At 40.9% G+C, this 15,420-nt stretch overlaps 3 protein-coding genes across 4 annotated transcripts; 1 reads left to right on the top strand and 2 right to left on the bottom strand.

Moving 5' to 3' along the window:
- Positions 1–2,104: 2,104 nt before the first annotated feature.
- LOC6053771 (nucleic acid dioxygenase ALKBH1) lies at positions 2,105–4,460 on the bottom strand. Its single transcript, XM_038249659.1, has 3 exons — positions 4,216–4,460; positions 2,614–3,158; positions 2,105–2,559 (listed from the first exon to the last, which is right to left on the bottom strand). Exons 1-3 carry the CDS (start codon positions 4,321–4,323, stop codon positions 2,232–2,234), a joined length of 981 nt encoding a protein of 326 aa, XP_038105587.1. The 5' UTR covers positions 4,324–4,460; the 3' UTR covers positions 2,105–2,231.
- Positions 4,461–5,498: 1,038 nt separating this feature from the next.
- Positions 5,499–6,538, top strand: LOC6053773 (nuclear nucleic acid-binding protein C1D). Of its 2 annotated transcripts, none has more exons than XM_001869767.2 (3): positions 5,499–5,568; positions 5,650–5,952; positions 6,032–6,538. In XM_001869767.2, the coding sequence occupies exons 2-3, from the start codon at positions 5,701–5,703 to the stop codon at positions 6,233–6,235; spliced, it is 456 nt and encodes a 151-aa protein (XP_001869802.1). In that variant the 5' UTR covers positions 5,499–5,568; positions 5,650–5,700; the 3' UTR covers positions 6,236–6,538. The 2 variants fall into 2 exon arrangements, with proteins under 2 accessions (XP_001869802.1, XP_038104804.1); XM_038248876.1 differs by having other exon boundaries at positions 5,513–5,535.
- A 106-nt stretch (positions 6,539–6,644) lies between these two features.
- On the bottom strand, positions 6,645–9,716 carry LOC6053772 (4-coumarate--CoA ligase-like 5). The gene is made up of 2 exons (XM_001869766.2): positions 8,297–9,716; positions 6,645–7,162 (listed from the first exon to the last, which is right to left on the bottom strand). Exons 1-2 carry the CDS (start codon positions 9,476–9,478, stop codon positions 6,713–6,715), a joined length of 1,632 nt encoding a protein of 543 aa, XP_001869801.2. The 5' UTR covers positions 9,479–9,716; the 3' UTR covers positions 6,645–6,712.
- Between the last annotated feature and the right edge of the window lie 5,704 nt (positions 9,717–15,420).

The raw sequence follows: 15,420 nt of genomic DNA on the forward strand, positions 1-15,420 counted from the left end.
TTTTGTTGATTTTGTTGATTTTGTTGATTTTGTTGATTTTGTTGATTTTGTTGATTTTGTTGATTTTGTTGATTTTGTTGATTTTGTTGATTTTGTTGATTTTGTTGATTTTGTTGATTTTGTTGATTTTGTTGATTTTGTTGATTTTGTTGATTTTGTTGATTTTGTTGATTTTGTTGATTTTGTGGATTTTGTTGATTTTGTTGATTTTGTTGATTTTGTTGATTTTGTTGATTTTGTTGATTTTGTTGATTTTGTTGATTTTGTTGATTTCGTTGATTTTGTTGATATTGTTGATTTCATTGATTTCGTTGATTTCGTTGATTTCGTTGATTTCGTTGATTTCGTTGATTTCGTTGATTTCGTTGATTTTGTTGATTTCGTTGATTTCGTTGATTTCGTTGATTTCGTTGATTTCGTTGATTTTGTTGATTTTGTTGATTTTGTTGATTTTGTTGATTTTGTTGATTTTGTTGATTTTGTTGATTTTGTTGATTTTGTTGATTTTGTTGATTTTGTTGATTTTGTTGATTTTGTTGATTTTGTTGATTTTGTTGATTTTGTTGATTTTGTTGATATTGTTGATTTTGTTGATTTTGTTGATTTTGTTGATTTCGTTGATTTCGTTGATTTCGTTGATTTCGTTGATTTCGTTGATTTCGTTGATTTTGTTGATTTTGTTGATTTTGTTGATTTTGTTGATTTTGTTGATTTTGTTGATTTTGTTGATTTTGTTGATTTTGTTGATTTTGTTGATTTTGTTGATTTTGTTGATTTTGTTGATTTTGTTGATTTTGTTGATTTTGTTGATTTTGTTGATTTTGTTGATTTTGTTGATTTTGTTGATTTTGTTGATTTTGTTGATTTTGTTGATTTTGTTGATTTTGTTGATTTTGTTGATTTTGTTGATTTTGTTGATTTTGTTGATTTTGTTGATTTTGTTGATTTTGTTGATTTTGTTGATTTTGTTGATTTTGTTGATTTTGTTGATTTTGTTGATTTTGTTGATTTTGTTGATTTTGTTGATTTTGTTGATTTTGTGGATTTTGTTGATTTTGTTGATTTTGTTGATTTTGTTGATTTTGTTGATTTTGTTGATTTTGCTGATTTAGTTGATTTTGTTGATTTTGTTGATTTTGTTGATTTTGTTGATTTTGTTGATTTTGTTGATTTTTTTGATTTTGTTGATTTTGTTGATTTTGTTGATTTTGTTGATTTTGTTGATTTTGTTGATTTTGCTGATTTTGTTGATTTTGTTGATTTTGTTGATTTTGTTGATTTTGTTGATTTTGTTGATTTTGTTGTTTTTTTTGTTTTTTTATTTATTTTTGTTTTGTTGTTTGTTTAAACAAACTCGTCGTTTATGTGCTATATTGTAGCACGTCTGCTGTACAATGATAGTACATTTCACAGAAATTTGCAGGACCGTTGGTTTAGGGTTTTTTTTTCAAAACTTGAACTTCGTGTGTCAAAACAGTCTATATTTCATTATTAAACCTCAGAATCCCCAAAACGTTGCCTATTAACAAAGAGTCACTTTTCTGAACTTCATCCTTCATCTAATGCCGAACCGAAGCTCTTCAGCCTAAGCGAAAGAGCAGTCAAAAAGTGAGAAACTTTTCCCTCCCCACCCACCCTCTACTAATCATAGTGCATATGAAATTAATCTACGGAACCGGCGAATGCCCCACTCCGCACACTCAGGACACCACACCAGTTTGCCAATGTTGAATGAGCCGACCAAATGAGAGCAAACTCGGTTCCTAATATGGCCGAATCGAAAAAAAAGAAGTGTAAAAGTTTGCCTTATCCATCCATCCCGAACGGAACCGGATAGTCTGCCGGCAGACCCAAACAGAATACCATCTCATTATGGGGGATCGCCCATAAGTTGCGTAGTTTTGAATTTGTCAAATTCTCTCCCTTTCTGTTCTGCTTTCACGTGCATTTTAGGCTGAATTGAGTGGAGGAAGCCATTTTGAAGTTGATGTACTTATCACGCTGTTTATGGTTGTCCCCCGAATAGTACCTATTTGCACTCGAGGGAATCCCGCAAAAACTCCGGGGCAATTTCGGATCAAAAAAGGGAGCAAACGGAACAAACTTTATCGTTCTCACTAAACCGGTGGTAATTTTAAAAATTTAATCCAGCCACACACAACAAAAAAACAGGAAGCGATTCCGCCCTGGACCAAGTTGAGCCAGGGCTGGAAGAGGGGGAGGGACCTCGTTTACAAATGATTTTCTCCCTCATTTAAAACTTGTCTAATATTGATGTTGATTCGGCTATTACCAATGTAATCAGCAAAAGCACCCGTGGTCATCGTCGCTGTTGACCGACAGTCGGCAGTTTGCACTTCCGGTTGGTCGACCTCGTCCGGTGCCTCCCAGCGCTGACTTCGTTCCGACTCCGGACAGTGGAAAACTTTTGGAACCGCGTGGTAGCACAGTCTGGCCTCCCGAGTCATTACGATAACGTCCCCACTCCGGAGCAGCAGGGCGTCTGGCCGCTCGTCCTTGGTGTGACCGCCGATCAGGAAGATGGCCGGTTGGCCAAAGCTGCAAAACATAACCTTCAAAAATCGTAAACAAAACAGATTCTAACATTCTAACCTAAACGAAAACAACGGCGCCTCCAGATTCTTCTCGGAGTGGTCCGTGTGCCCGGCCAGTGTACTCCCGACGGGGTAGTAATTCACGATGGCCGCTTCCGGTCGGAACCGGACGTAGCCCAGAACCTGGGCAAAGTGACGACACAGGGCGGCCAAATCGTCGGGGAACGCATTCCGAGCGGATTCGTCGTACACTTTATTGGTCCAATCGTAGTGGTATCCCAGGGTGGTCCAACGGAGCGCCTTCAGGAGTTTCCTCCGGTCGGCCGGATCTTCGATGGTCGCGGCCGTAGCCCACCAGTCGAATTGTTCCCGCGCACTGCGGAGTGCGTACTTGTCTACGATGGCGTCCGGAAGATTCGTGTGGTTCGGATGTTTCGGATAGTCGCAGATACAGCGCGTCATCCAGTATCTTTGGGAGTGTTTGGTGAAGGGGTTTTTGATGATGATTAGTCCGGGCCTGTTCTTCAGCTCGAATATACGCCAGGAACTGCTGTCGAGCAGACCTGGGAAGGTGGCATTATTTCCGGCAGTGGACGAATAATTCTAAAACAAAAAAATGTTTCAACTCCCGAACTTCTCAAATAGAGTTATCTACGTGCGCATGTATTGCGTGTACGTACACGAAAAAAGTGAGGTTAAATTTTGTACCGAACAGCAAATCAAATGGTGTGCTAGTCTGCGTGAGAGCGTGCTTAGATAACTCTATAGAGCTATCTAAGCCCGATCTCACACACACTAGCCATTTGTTTTGCTGGCTGGTACAAATTTTAACCTCACTTTTTTTGTGTACGTACACGCAATACATGCGCACGTAGATAACTCTATAGAGCTATCTAAGCCCGATCTCACACACACTAGCACACCATTTGTTTTGCTGGCTGGTACAAAATTTAACCTCACTTTTTTTCGTGTACGTACACGCAATACATACGCACGTAGATAACTCTATTGGGTTCTGAAATCAAGCTTAAATTTGTGATGTTATAGTTCAAAACGATAAAACTTATTTTTCGGAGTACAATGATCCTTTATACGACCGCAAAGAATTTAAGATGGATTTTTAAATCAATTTTAAAAAAATAACATCGAGGCCCTTCTTGACAGAAAAATTCATACTTGACAGCTCGTTCCAAGGGGACCAAAAATGATCTGTGTTTACCGTTGTACACCGCGAACAAAAGTCTAGAACATCCCAAGACCCCCAAATGTCGGCAACGCCCTCAAAATCGGCATTTCCTACGGAGCACCCGAGATTTTTAGCCCTATTTTGGACCAAATTTTATTTCCAAATTGCTCCAAGGCCGCCATTTTGAATTTTCGTGACCTCCGGGTAGGCCGTATACGTTCGAAAATTGTCTCTCGAATCCGAATCCGGGCTCAGATCGGTCGAAAAACGCACCCAAGCCTGCTTGTCAGCCCAAAACAACATTTTAGTCGAAATGTCAAAATTTCTGGTAGAAAAATCGGACTTTTGACTTCATTTAAATTTCATTTTGTTCAGCTGTGTTCTATCCTGACACCCTGACACGTGCGCGTGACACTGTTCCAACACGTGTTACGCGCGCATAACGTAATATCCGAACACCCCATGGTTGTTTACCTGCAGTCGGCAATCTAGTCCAGCACCATCCTTGTCCGTATCGATTACGTTCTCGAAGCTTGGTGGCGGATCCCGCGCTTTGTAGTATTTGAACGACTCTTGAAACATGTTTCTTTACTGTGGGTTTTTGGAAACACTTCCACTTTTAACTTTGCAGATGTTTTGCAATAGTTTAGCAAAGTTTAAATAACTTTATAGATTTTTGTAGGCACATCTTGTTTACATTATTCTAGTACTGCACTAAACAAGTGTCAATGAGTTAACAAGAAACTGAAAGGAAAAGGTTAGAGTCCTGTGATATTAATCCTTTTAAGATGATTAAAAAAATGTATATTGATCATAATCAATCATCTATATCAATCGGTTTTCGATCAATCTATGAATATTCTTTCTACTGAAAAGCAATGAAGATTCAGTTTGTTTCAGAAAATAGTGCAATAAGTGCTGGAGTTGACCAACTGCAAACTAACTGTTTGTTTACAAACCCTTTTTGAACCATTTACATCGTTTTGCTGGTCATGTTTCATGTAAAAATGTCTTTGCTTTCAGGTGAAACTTTGAATAAACAAGCTTTCAGTTCAAAATTGAGAATAATTCATCGCTGTCGTGCTAGCTTGTCGCACGTGAATTTTGGGCCAAATTGAGTTAAGAACGCTATTTTGTACAGCTCGCAATGCCTCACCTTTTGGCCTGCATAGATCCCAAAAAATCGAATTGAGGAAGCAATAAACTCCTATCCTGAGATATTTCATAAAAACAGTAAAAACCTAGGAAAACTCCGTGCATTTTGTCACTTTTTATATCAAAGAAGTTTCAACCTTGTTGTGCAATCTTGACACACCCTGAATTGATGTAAGTGCGCTAAGGGCAAAGGGATTTCAGGTCAGAACGCGTTTGACACTAGGATGTGCTAGACTACCGTAAACATTTGTAATTATGACTCGGAACTCCAGCAACAAAATGCGACCAAATTTCAGGATAATACACAAAATGGTCAACCAAACAAAACGTGTTTGTTATTGTTTACATTGCGTGCTCTATTTTTTGTTGATTAAAAGTCTAACATTAAAACGCGTTTTTCTCGGAACGTCAAAAAGCGACGTGCGACAAGTTGGCACGACAATGACGAATTGAGAACGTCAAAGGTTGCTGTTTAAAACGATAACTTTATCAACTAAAATAATCAAAAAATAACATTATAAAGTCATCCAAAGTTCGAGCATCACCGCGTGCTCACGCACACTGTCAAAGCTTGTTGCAGTACCAGATTACAACGCGTGTTTTTGCCGCATGAAAACATATCAGAACTGTCAAAATTAGGTATAACTTTTATTTTGGTCGGAAGGTGGCCAGGCAAGTGCCTCCGAATTTCGCCTTCAAATAGGTAATTAAAACGTCCCGCACGAGCTGAAACCGGTTCCTCTTAATTTGCAGGAGTGGCCCCCGACGGAATACACCGCCCGAACGCCCCACCCGCGGCACAAAATGGAAGTCGTCGAGCACGAGGACTTTGACTATGGCGAGCTGAAGAACGACACGGCCTTCATCAGGAAAAACGAAAACCTGTCGGAGTGCATCGAGCGCATCCGGCAGAACCTGGCCGTGGCCCGGGAGGACTATAAAAACTACGAGAGCTTCACGCTGGAGGAAAAGGTCAAGTACGATCTGCATCTGTCGTACAGCATCAACTCGCTTTACTGGATGTATCACAAAATCATCGGGTTGGACCCGAACAAGGTGAGTGGCCGGGCTTGGTTTGTGTCTGTGCAATGTTAAATGACCCCTTTGGTGGGTGTCTTTGCTTGTTTCGTCGCAGCACGGCATCAAGGACGAGCTGGCACGCATAAAGGCCGCGATGCTGCGCGAGAAGGAGATCTACGACCACAAGTACAACCGGCCGCAGCTGGACCAGGGCGCGGCAAAGCGCTTCGTCCGGGCTGGGCTGTACGACCACAAGAACCGTGATAAGCCAGAGGCTAACGATCCGCCGCCGAACAAGAAGATCCGCTTCGAGAACTAGTGAACCGGGGAGCTGTGGCCAAAGGTGGAGGGTGGCGGCGGGGCCCCGGGTCACCGCCTCGCTCCCTTCGGGGGTACAAATTATTGTTATCGCTTCAGGTGGGATAGTTTTGTAAGTTTACCGATTTTTTTTTCTTATATTATATACAGCTGAACGCTCGATTGATATCTTCCCGTGAATCGTGGAACGCCGTTTCGCGGTAAACTGTTCCTCTAATCAAACAACCGGGGTTGCTTCGCAGAAAACAGAACGAATCTTAACAAAGATTAAGAATAAACCTATAATTTAGTCAATAAGTTTAAATAAATGCAGTGTTTGTTATCCGAAATTATCCCCTAGAACTTATAGCTTCCCAAAAATGTCCAACTTTAATCGTGGAGATTTTCCCTTGTCCCCTTAAAAAATAGTGTTGGGCGGAATCAAACAATCATGCTACAAAATTTATTTTCTCCTCAAATTTCCCAACAACATCACCCGTCAACCCTCACTAGCCTCACTGTACAGCTCGACGGCAATCTCGCGGCACTTGCGCCGCAAGATCTTTCCCGACGGCGTCATCGGGAACGCCGTCACAAAAAATACCCCACCCCGCAGCCGCTTAAAGTCCACCATCGACCTCTCCACCTGCTGCTCGATCTCGTCCTCCGTAACGCCGGACTCGGGCGCCCGAATAACCAGCGCCACCGGCAGATCATGCCCGGGCACGGGAATCCCCGTCACGCAAACCGCCGCCACGCCCGGCATCTTCAGGATGACGGTTTCGATCTCGGTTGGCGATATCTGGTAGCCGCCGTACTTGATAATGTCCTTCTTGCGGTCCACGATGTAAAACAGGCCGTCCTCGTCGACGCGCGCAATGTCCCCCGTGTGCAGCCAGCCGCCCGCGTCCAGCATTTCGGCCGTTTCGTCCGGGTTGCCAAAGTACTCCTGCAGAGAATTTTAGTAAGGTTAGTGTTTTTGAATTTGATTTGAAATTTCATGAAGTTTGACATGCAACACGATAGGGTTCCTGTTCAAATTCCGGAAGAGGCCCCCTTGTAATCAACGGTCATCGGTTACGGTTTTACCAAATGTTCAAAATATCATAGCCTGAGTGGGGCTCATCTGTCCATTCGAGTTTCTTTTACACGTGATGCGACAACCAGTGACGTTAAAGTGTTGCATCAATGTCGTGCAACATGTGCTGTGTAAAAGCAACGAAGAGCCAATAAAAATTTCAAGGAGAAAACACTAACAAAAACTAGGATCAGACATAAAGATGAAAAACGTAAGAGAACTTAGTATGTAAAGAATGTGCCTAAAAAAGAAATCCTGCTCAAACCTTACTGTAGGGCGAGCTGTAGGGTCTTCGTCTTTCAAAATAATGTAAATAAATGCCTAATACAAATATAATGACCGGGTAATAAAGGGTACACCTCGGGGTACACTCAAAGTAAAAAGTATCCTTTTTTTCAAGTTCACCCGTCGTCACCCTTTAAAAGGGGAATTTGACATACCCTTTTAAAAGGGTGACGCCGGGTGAACTTTAAAAAAGGATAGAAAGTATCCTTTTTGAGGATTGAAAGTACCCTTTTGAGGGATACTTCTGACTTTGAGTGTAATAATAACCCGAAACAGACTATTCCTTACTGAAGCGTGCACTTGGTTTTGACAGCGAATGAAAAGAGCCACGGTGTGCGCGTGTTTATGTTTATGCTGTGGAAAGTTGAGAGTGAACGTTTGGCGTGGAAGTTTGAGTGTGATTCAATTGTGCTGGAACCGGCCGGCGGAATCCGGAGTTGTATTGTTAATTTGATTTATCAAAAATCCACCAAAGCATCTACCACATTGATCACACAAAAAACTGTGGTAGAAAAGTATCCACCGGTAGATACTAGGTGGATTTTTGACAGTTCGAATTATTTCAAGAAAATCCACCGCGGTTAACCAAATCAAATTAACAATGCAACTCGGTACAGGAACTCGACGGAAGCGGACATGTGGAGGATAATGATCGGCAGCGATGGTGCTGCGTCCGGAACGTCGTGTCTCAAGGAGTCCTGGTTACGACTCTACACTTACCATAAACACGAAACGTGCCCTGATGTGCAGTTCGCCTTCCTGACCAATCTCAACCAGGTTATCCTCATCATCCACAAGTTTCGCCTCCACACCATTAGTCAGCACCCCCACGGAACCATCTTTGTAGGCTACCTCACTCATCATTCCGGCCCCGCCCAGCTCCGACAGCCCGTAAACCACCACAAACTTCCCCCGCGAAAGATACATCTCAAACGACCGCTTCAAATCCGCCGACGTCGGCCCTCCTCCGCACAGAACCAGCCGCAAGCTGGAGAAATCCGCCATTCCGACGGTAGGTTCGTTCAAAATGGCCAACGCATGCGACGGCGGGAAAAAGATCACCGTGACACGGTACTGTTCGATTATATCGATCATCATTTCCGCACTGAATCGATCAGTCGTGATGACGCGAGTTGCTCCGGCGAGCGTTGCCGTCAGCAGCGTTCCTATCCCGGAAATCCAATAAAGAGAGCTCAGACAGAGGACCCGATCGGACTCGCGGCATTTCCAGACCGCAGCCATGTTGGCGATGCACAGTCCATGTGACAAGCAGACGCCCTTCGATTTCCCCGTAGTCCCGGATGAACAAAGCACGATCGCAAGCTGATTCGCCGGATCTTCGATCCTCGCCGGAACGTAGTGCTCCTCCGATCCGGTCTCAACCAGCAGATCGTCAACGCGAGCAAACCCGTTGATCCTAGGACCAAACACAATCAGTTGCGGCGAAATCTCACTCATCTCAAAAGCCGCCTCGACCTCCTCCACCAAATCCCCTTCGCACAACACCGCCACCGGCTTCGTCGTTCCAAACATGTGCGCAAAGTCCTCCCGGTGAAAGCTGGGATCCAACGTGTTCACCGGAACGCCGGCCATCAAACAGCCAAACACGACCGGAGCGATCTTCTCGCTGTTCCGCGCGACCAAGGTCACCAAATCCCCTGCCTCGATCCCCATCGAGCCCAGGTTCTGCGCCACCCGAACACTTCGCAGCAGAAGCTCCTGGTACGTTACACGAGCCCCCGTATCGGCACTTATCTGCGCTATCTTCCACGGAGCACGACCCAGCACCTGCCACAGCAGCTCCCCGACGCCCTGGTTCGGGTTGTAAACCGGTGGAGTCGAACGTCCACTCCAAAACCCGGTCTCTTCGTCCAGAAACGTGTACACGTTACGAGGGAACATTCCGATGACATCCACTTCCGTCCAAGCCGAACCAACGAATGAGTGGCCACCTTCGTCAGTCAACCCATTTTAAAAAGGATAAATCAATACCGTTTAAAATGCATGTAACACAATAATTATGGTGTAACAACTATACTATTCAAATCACAACGTTGTCAGTCGCATGGATAAAGAAAGGGATGAGCTTCAAAATTGGTGGCCACGAGCGCGCGGGACAAATTATACCCAAACCACCGCCGGAACAAGCGCCGGAATCGAAAGCCAGTTAATGTGCAAACTGGACGGCAGATGACAACCCGTTGCACAAATTCCCACCGCATTGCGTGCGGAAGTCTTCTAATCGATTGATAATAATATCGATTTCTAAACTTTTGACCGTGAAAAGGTTCATCCGGTTATGTTCCTGGGTTTTCCGGGGATCCTGAATTATGAATGAAATTAATAAGGTGGTGTGTTTTAAACTTCTTTTCAATTTTTGGGTAAAATTGATGGAATCCGAAGCTATTTATAAATCTAAGTTCAACGCTCCGGATCTGAGTTTTAAAAGACACCTCTAACTGTTGCTTTTCTGAACTAACAGACGCAATCCCTATCACGCTTGGAACAGACTTAAAAAATAAATAAAATAATTGTTATGTAAGTACTGCGACCAAAACCTCGGCTGATTTTTAAAAACTGGAAGCTAGTTCAATAAAAAAAAATTTAATGGATTGTTCACGGTACAAAGGTGTATGAAATTTAAAAAAAAATGTCCACGTGGTTTATGGACGGTTCCTTCTTGAGGGGAAAATTTAAAATTTAATTTGAATTTAAGAGCCATGGTTCCAACATTTGAATGAAAAAGTGTTTAAAAATGCATTATACACCTGTCCAGTAGGGTGACAAAAAAATTAAAATTTTGGAAAATCGTAGGAGCTTCCACCTGGCTCGATACTAAGGTTAAAATAAGTAACTGTGCAAATTTTGAGCCAAATCGGGTAAGGGTTAAAGGCTAGGGGTTGGACCTCGGGTTGGACAGAACATATGTTTTTATTAATCGTTAATCTATTGACGGAGGTTTTGATATTTTTATCAATAAACTGACGAATAGTTGAGCTAGCGTTCCCACCGTGTATTAGAAATCTCGGCACAATTTGACAGCTGATAAACAAAAACATGTACTTGTAATTGTAAACACGCGACTTCCCGAATGTTAAAGGTCACTTTTTATCGTTCAAGTTTATATCGACGCCGAGATCGACGCCAACATTACAAAAAGCATCATGTACAAACCGTGCATTTTGAGAAAAACGCATTTGAATGTTGAGCATCATTTTTCAATTCCCATTTTATTGTGGATTTAGCTCGTAGCTGGATTTTCTGGCATCTTCTCACGGTCATTGGAAACGGTCGTGGATAGACTTAGGGGTTCCCAGTTGGAGTGAAAAAATTCAATTTATAGAAAAATTATGGATTAAAATTTAGCTTTTTTATCACTTCTCCGACATCAGGAATAATTGTTTGAACATGCTTGCAATTTTTTTATTCGGCCGGAAAAATATTATTTTTCTTGAAAAAACTTTCATTCTTAATCACATGATCACCCCTAATTCTGGCTCGACGCCGCCATCATGCGACCGCGTGCTCCGTTTGTTTGCCAACAAAGCTGCAGCTGGATGGTGAGACGAAGTGAGGAAGTAAGAGATTTTGACATTTTTATGCCCGCATCTGACCCGCCGCCTATTTCGTCGGTCACTGAGTCGCCGGTCGTTTCATGTGACCGAGTCCAGGTAGGAACTGATCGTACAATAATATAAAAGCAAAAGAAGGCGTTTTAATGATAACAAACGATGAAAAACGTTGCTTTTATTGATACTTGATCATCCATATTCAATAAAACATTGATTTCGTTATTATTTTTAAGCAGAACAAACAAAACTTCTTTTGAAATCCCCAATGTCCCCAATCCCCTGTTGTCATTAGTATAGGGATTATGGGTTGCAGGATTGAATATGTAATAAACTTGGCAATAAATGATTAAATGCAAGGGGTAGGGCAGTGAGTACCTGAGTGACTCAATTTCTCAAAGTTACTCAATGTTACTCAAAGTTACTCATTTTTTCTTCTGAGATGTTGTTTTGCTGGTTACGAAATGTTTGAATGCCTGTTTTAAAAGTTGGCTGTTTACTGTGTTTACAAAACATAAAAAGCTTAGGATGCAGAAGAGGTAAATCATTTTTTGAGAAAGGTTCCGGAGATTATTACCCTTGCGGACAATCTCGGAATATCAATTCCGATGGTCGACTGAGAGGCAAATGGTATCTGATTGTCTGTTGTCACTTTTCAGTTTGACTTTGACCAACCAACGGGGTACAAACTAAATAAGTGTCAAACGAAAGAGTGACCAACCACCTGGGGTTGAGTGTATTTGTACAGAGGGGATTCGTTAATTTGAATCCTCGCTTATTCAAACGTATTCGAATTAGAAAGCAGTCAGACGTCAAAACTGAATTCGCCGATTTCCGAGCACGTGGTTTCATGCTTTTGACAGTTGTCATTCGTTCCAATAAACGAATTTAGATTCGCTCATTCGAATGCACTTCTATCCGAATAACGAATCCGCTCTCTAATCCTGATGTTTTTTTTTTTCAGGGGACCAATAAGACCGTTGCAATTATTATTCAAAGTTGAAATCGCACCCCTCTAACCCCTGATTCAAAGTGGTTTTGAAAACCCCAAAAAGCAAAAAATTAAAATTTTGTTTAAATAAAAATCTAGATTTGTTCTTTTTATTTCCTAAATTTCTGATTTTAAACTTATTAGCTTTTTATGTATGATTTTACCAAAGTTTTATTTTAATTCATGATTTTTAATCTTTATTAGTTGGGATCTCGACATTTTTTTTATTTTCTGCGAATTCCACGATTTTCCGAATATTTCATTATCCGGGGATTGCTATACACTCAACCCCCGGTGGTTGGTCACTTCTTCGTTTGACACTTTTTAGTTTGTACCCCGTTGGTTGGTCAAAGTCAAACTAAAAAGTGACGAACTGTCACTTTTTACACGGCGCTCACGCACACTATCAAAATAAACGTTTGATAGTATGTGTGAACTCCGTGTAGAAGGGGTGTCAAACTAAAAAGTGACCCCGTTCGTTTGACAACAGTTGGTGTCAAACCATCGGGGTTTGAGTGTACACACCAAATTATTTTTACTGAAATTCAGTAAAGTTTTACTGAATTTTCATTTACTGAAATTTCAGTAAACGATTCATGTTGTGTTTTTTTGTATTGTGATCTTTAGCATCCAAGGTAAGAAAAATGTTAATAACAAATGCCTCGATGCTAACCACTTTTTTTAGGTTCTGGACGATTGATGAAATAAATGTATAAATAACGGTACTGGAAACAATTTCAATGACAAGCAAAATCAAATTTTGATTACTGAAATACCAGCAACGATTGCTGAATCTCCAGCAAATGATCTGTCAAACTGCCAGAAGAAAATTACTGAATTTTCAGCAAAATAATTTGACGTTTCTTTAGCTGAAATTTCAGTTGTTTTGACAACCGTTTTACTGAAATTTCAGTAAATCATCTGCCAAATATAAATATCAATTAAGGGGTTACATGTGGGTTACATACATGTAAATCGTCAAAAATGTCTGAGGTTGGTATGAGCTCACATTTAAACTATTTTTTTAATCTTTTTGCAGGGCATTAAAATATATATTTCATCTGTTAACAAAATAAATATGAAGACGTTTGGATATACCTTTGCCGAGATATAACTATTTTAAGTTAGCAGTTTCAAAAAACGGGTGCCACGATATCTCAACACTGCTTTGACCAAATCGGTTCAAAATTTTGGTGAAGACTCGTTTAAACGGTCCTGTGTGCATGACGAAGGCCGATTTTCAAAAACTTAATTCTAAAAAAAGATGAAAATATTTTTATATTTTTCTTATAAAAAATCGCCAGTTTTTGATTTTTGTATTTTTTAAAAAAGCAAAATTTTAAAATCGGGCTTCGTCATGCACACGGAAAATGTCTTGAGAGTCTTCACCCCAAGTTTCAGCCAATTTGGTCCATCCAATCTCGAGATATCGTGGCACCCGTAAATCAACTCGGTTGTTGTTGTTAATTTATTTATTTCTGGCAGCTTTAACCTTCTTGGTCATTCGGTCAGCAACTCGATGTTTAGAGAAAAACGTTTACAAAGTTTGACAGTTCACTTTGCGCATGGCAAAATTATGAACTTAATTCGTCTCTTACTCAGTTCAGTCACGAAATATCTTCATGAAACTTTCAGGAGTGATTGCAAATAATCTTTTTAGTGAATTAAGTGAATTTTCTGTAATATGAAATTTTATGATTTTCTACATGTATGTAACCCCTTAACTGATAATTCAGAGGAAAATTCAGTTAAATATAAATTACTGAATCGTTTACTGAAATTTCAGTAGATGAAAATTAAGTAAAACTTAACTGAATTTCAGTAAAAATAATTTGTTGTGTAGAGACTTGGGATAATCTTATCATTTTTTTTTGCCGGGGCCGGTGATGTAGTGCTAAGCGTGGTTGCCTCTCGACCCAGTTTGGTTGGGTTCGATCCCAGTTGGCCCTGGTGGCATTTTTCGAGACGAGCTTTGTCTAATGACGCCTTCCGTCAGATGGGGAGGTCAATGTTGGCCCCGGTCTAACCTAGAGGTTAGGTCGTTAGCTCAATCCAGGTGTAGGATTCGTCTCTTTGGGGAAAAACCGGATCGGCAGTTAGACTCACAATCCAAAGGTCGTCAGTTCGAATCCCGGGGGATGGGAGTGTAGGTTCTTAACTTTTTTTTTGAATTCCTCACCGTTACAAGCCTGCGGACATCAATTTTCTAGTAGGAATCTCGCAGTAATGCTGTTGAGCGAACAATTTGATTTGATTTTTGAATAAAAATACCTTTTATTTCTTTTGGTAGTAAAGTTCAAGTCCATCGACCCTACATTCTTTCGACCTGTTGGATATATGTACATGAAAATCAAATGTTACTGCGTGTTAAGCTAAGAGCAAAATTGTCCGTTCGACGCAGTGGTGAACGCAGAACGCTGTGCCAGTTCGATTTTTCCATCAACTGTCAGTCGAACAATCTGGAGGGGTTGCTTTGTTCAATGGTCGATGACTGGCAGGCTATGATGACAGGCAAAAAATTTTGCGTTTGCGTTCAGGCCTGACGGACAATCTTGTTCTTACCTTTACTGTTTGCCACCACCCAGTTAACTCAATCCGAATTCTGAAACGGAATCTATTTAGAATCGTATACAAATTCCGTTTCAAACCAAAGGGCAATTCACTTCTGATATTGCGCCAATATGAAGCCAATATTCCAATATTGGAGTCGATACGGTATGCAGCCAAGGAATACTGCGCGAGTATTATGCGCGTATAATATTCACGCTGATGTTTGGGTAGATATGACCTCAAATACGACGAATATGGGGTCTACATCGTCAATACGGTATGCAGACAATAAGAATAGTATGTGCGTATGATACGCGTATGCAGTATACTCGAAGTGATTAACCCCTAGTTTCAAACGAAACAACCGGTTCCGTGTTCGAACCGGTTGTTGCGTTTGAAACGGAATTTGTGTACGATTCTAGTTAGATTCCGTTTCAGAATTCGGATTGATTTGACTGGGCAATTTTGCCGCATCCATTTTTTTTAAGTTTTGTCAAGATTTTTGTTTCTTTTTAGTTTCTGTTTTAAATTTTTAAATGAAGTTTGCTGAAATCATTAAATAAAATAAACATCTTATTGCTCTTGATAAAAATAAAATTTAAATAAATAAACCTCTTTAAAATAAATATTTAGAATCATCGAATCCTATTTTTTTTTGCCGTTTTTGTTTTAAAAAAATGATTACGATTTTTCGGTGCATGCTCTTTTCTCAGTGCATCCGTCAAGTGACAGCA

The sequence above is a fragment of the Culex quinquefasciatus genome, chromosome 1 (assembly GCF_015732765.1).
Source record: "Culex quinquefasciatus strain JHB chromosome 1, VPISU_Cqui_1.0_pri_paternal, whole genome shotgun sequence".
Classification (NCBI taxonomy): Eukaryota; Metazoa; Arthropoda; class Insecta; order Diptera; family Culicidae; genus Culex; species Culex quinquefasciatus.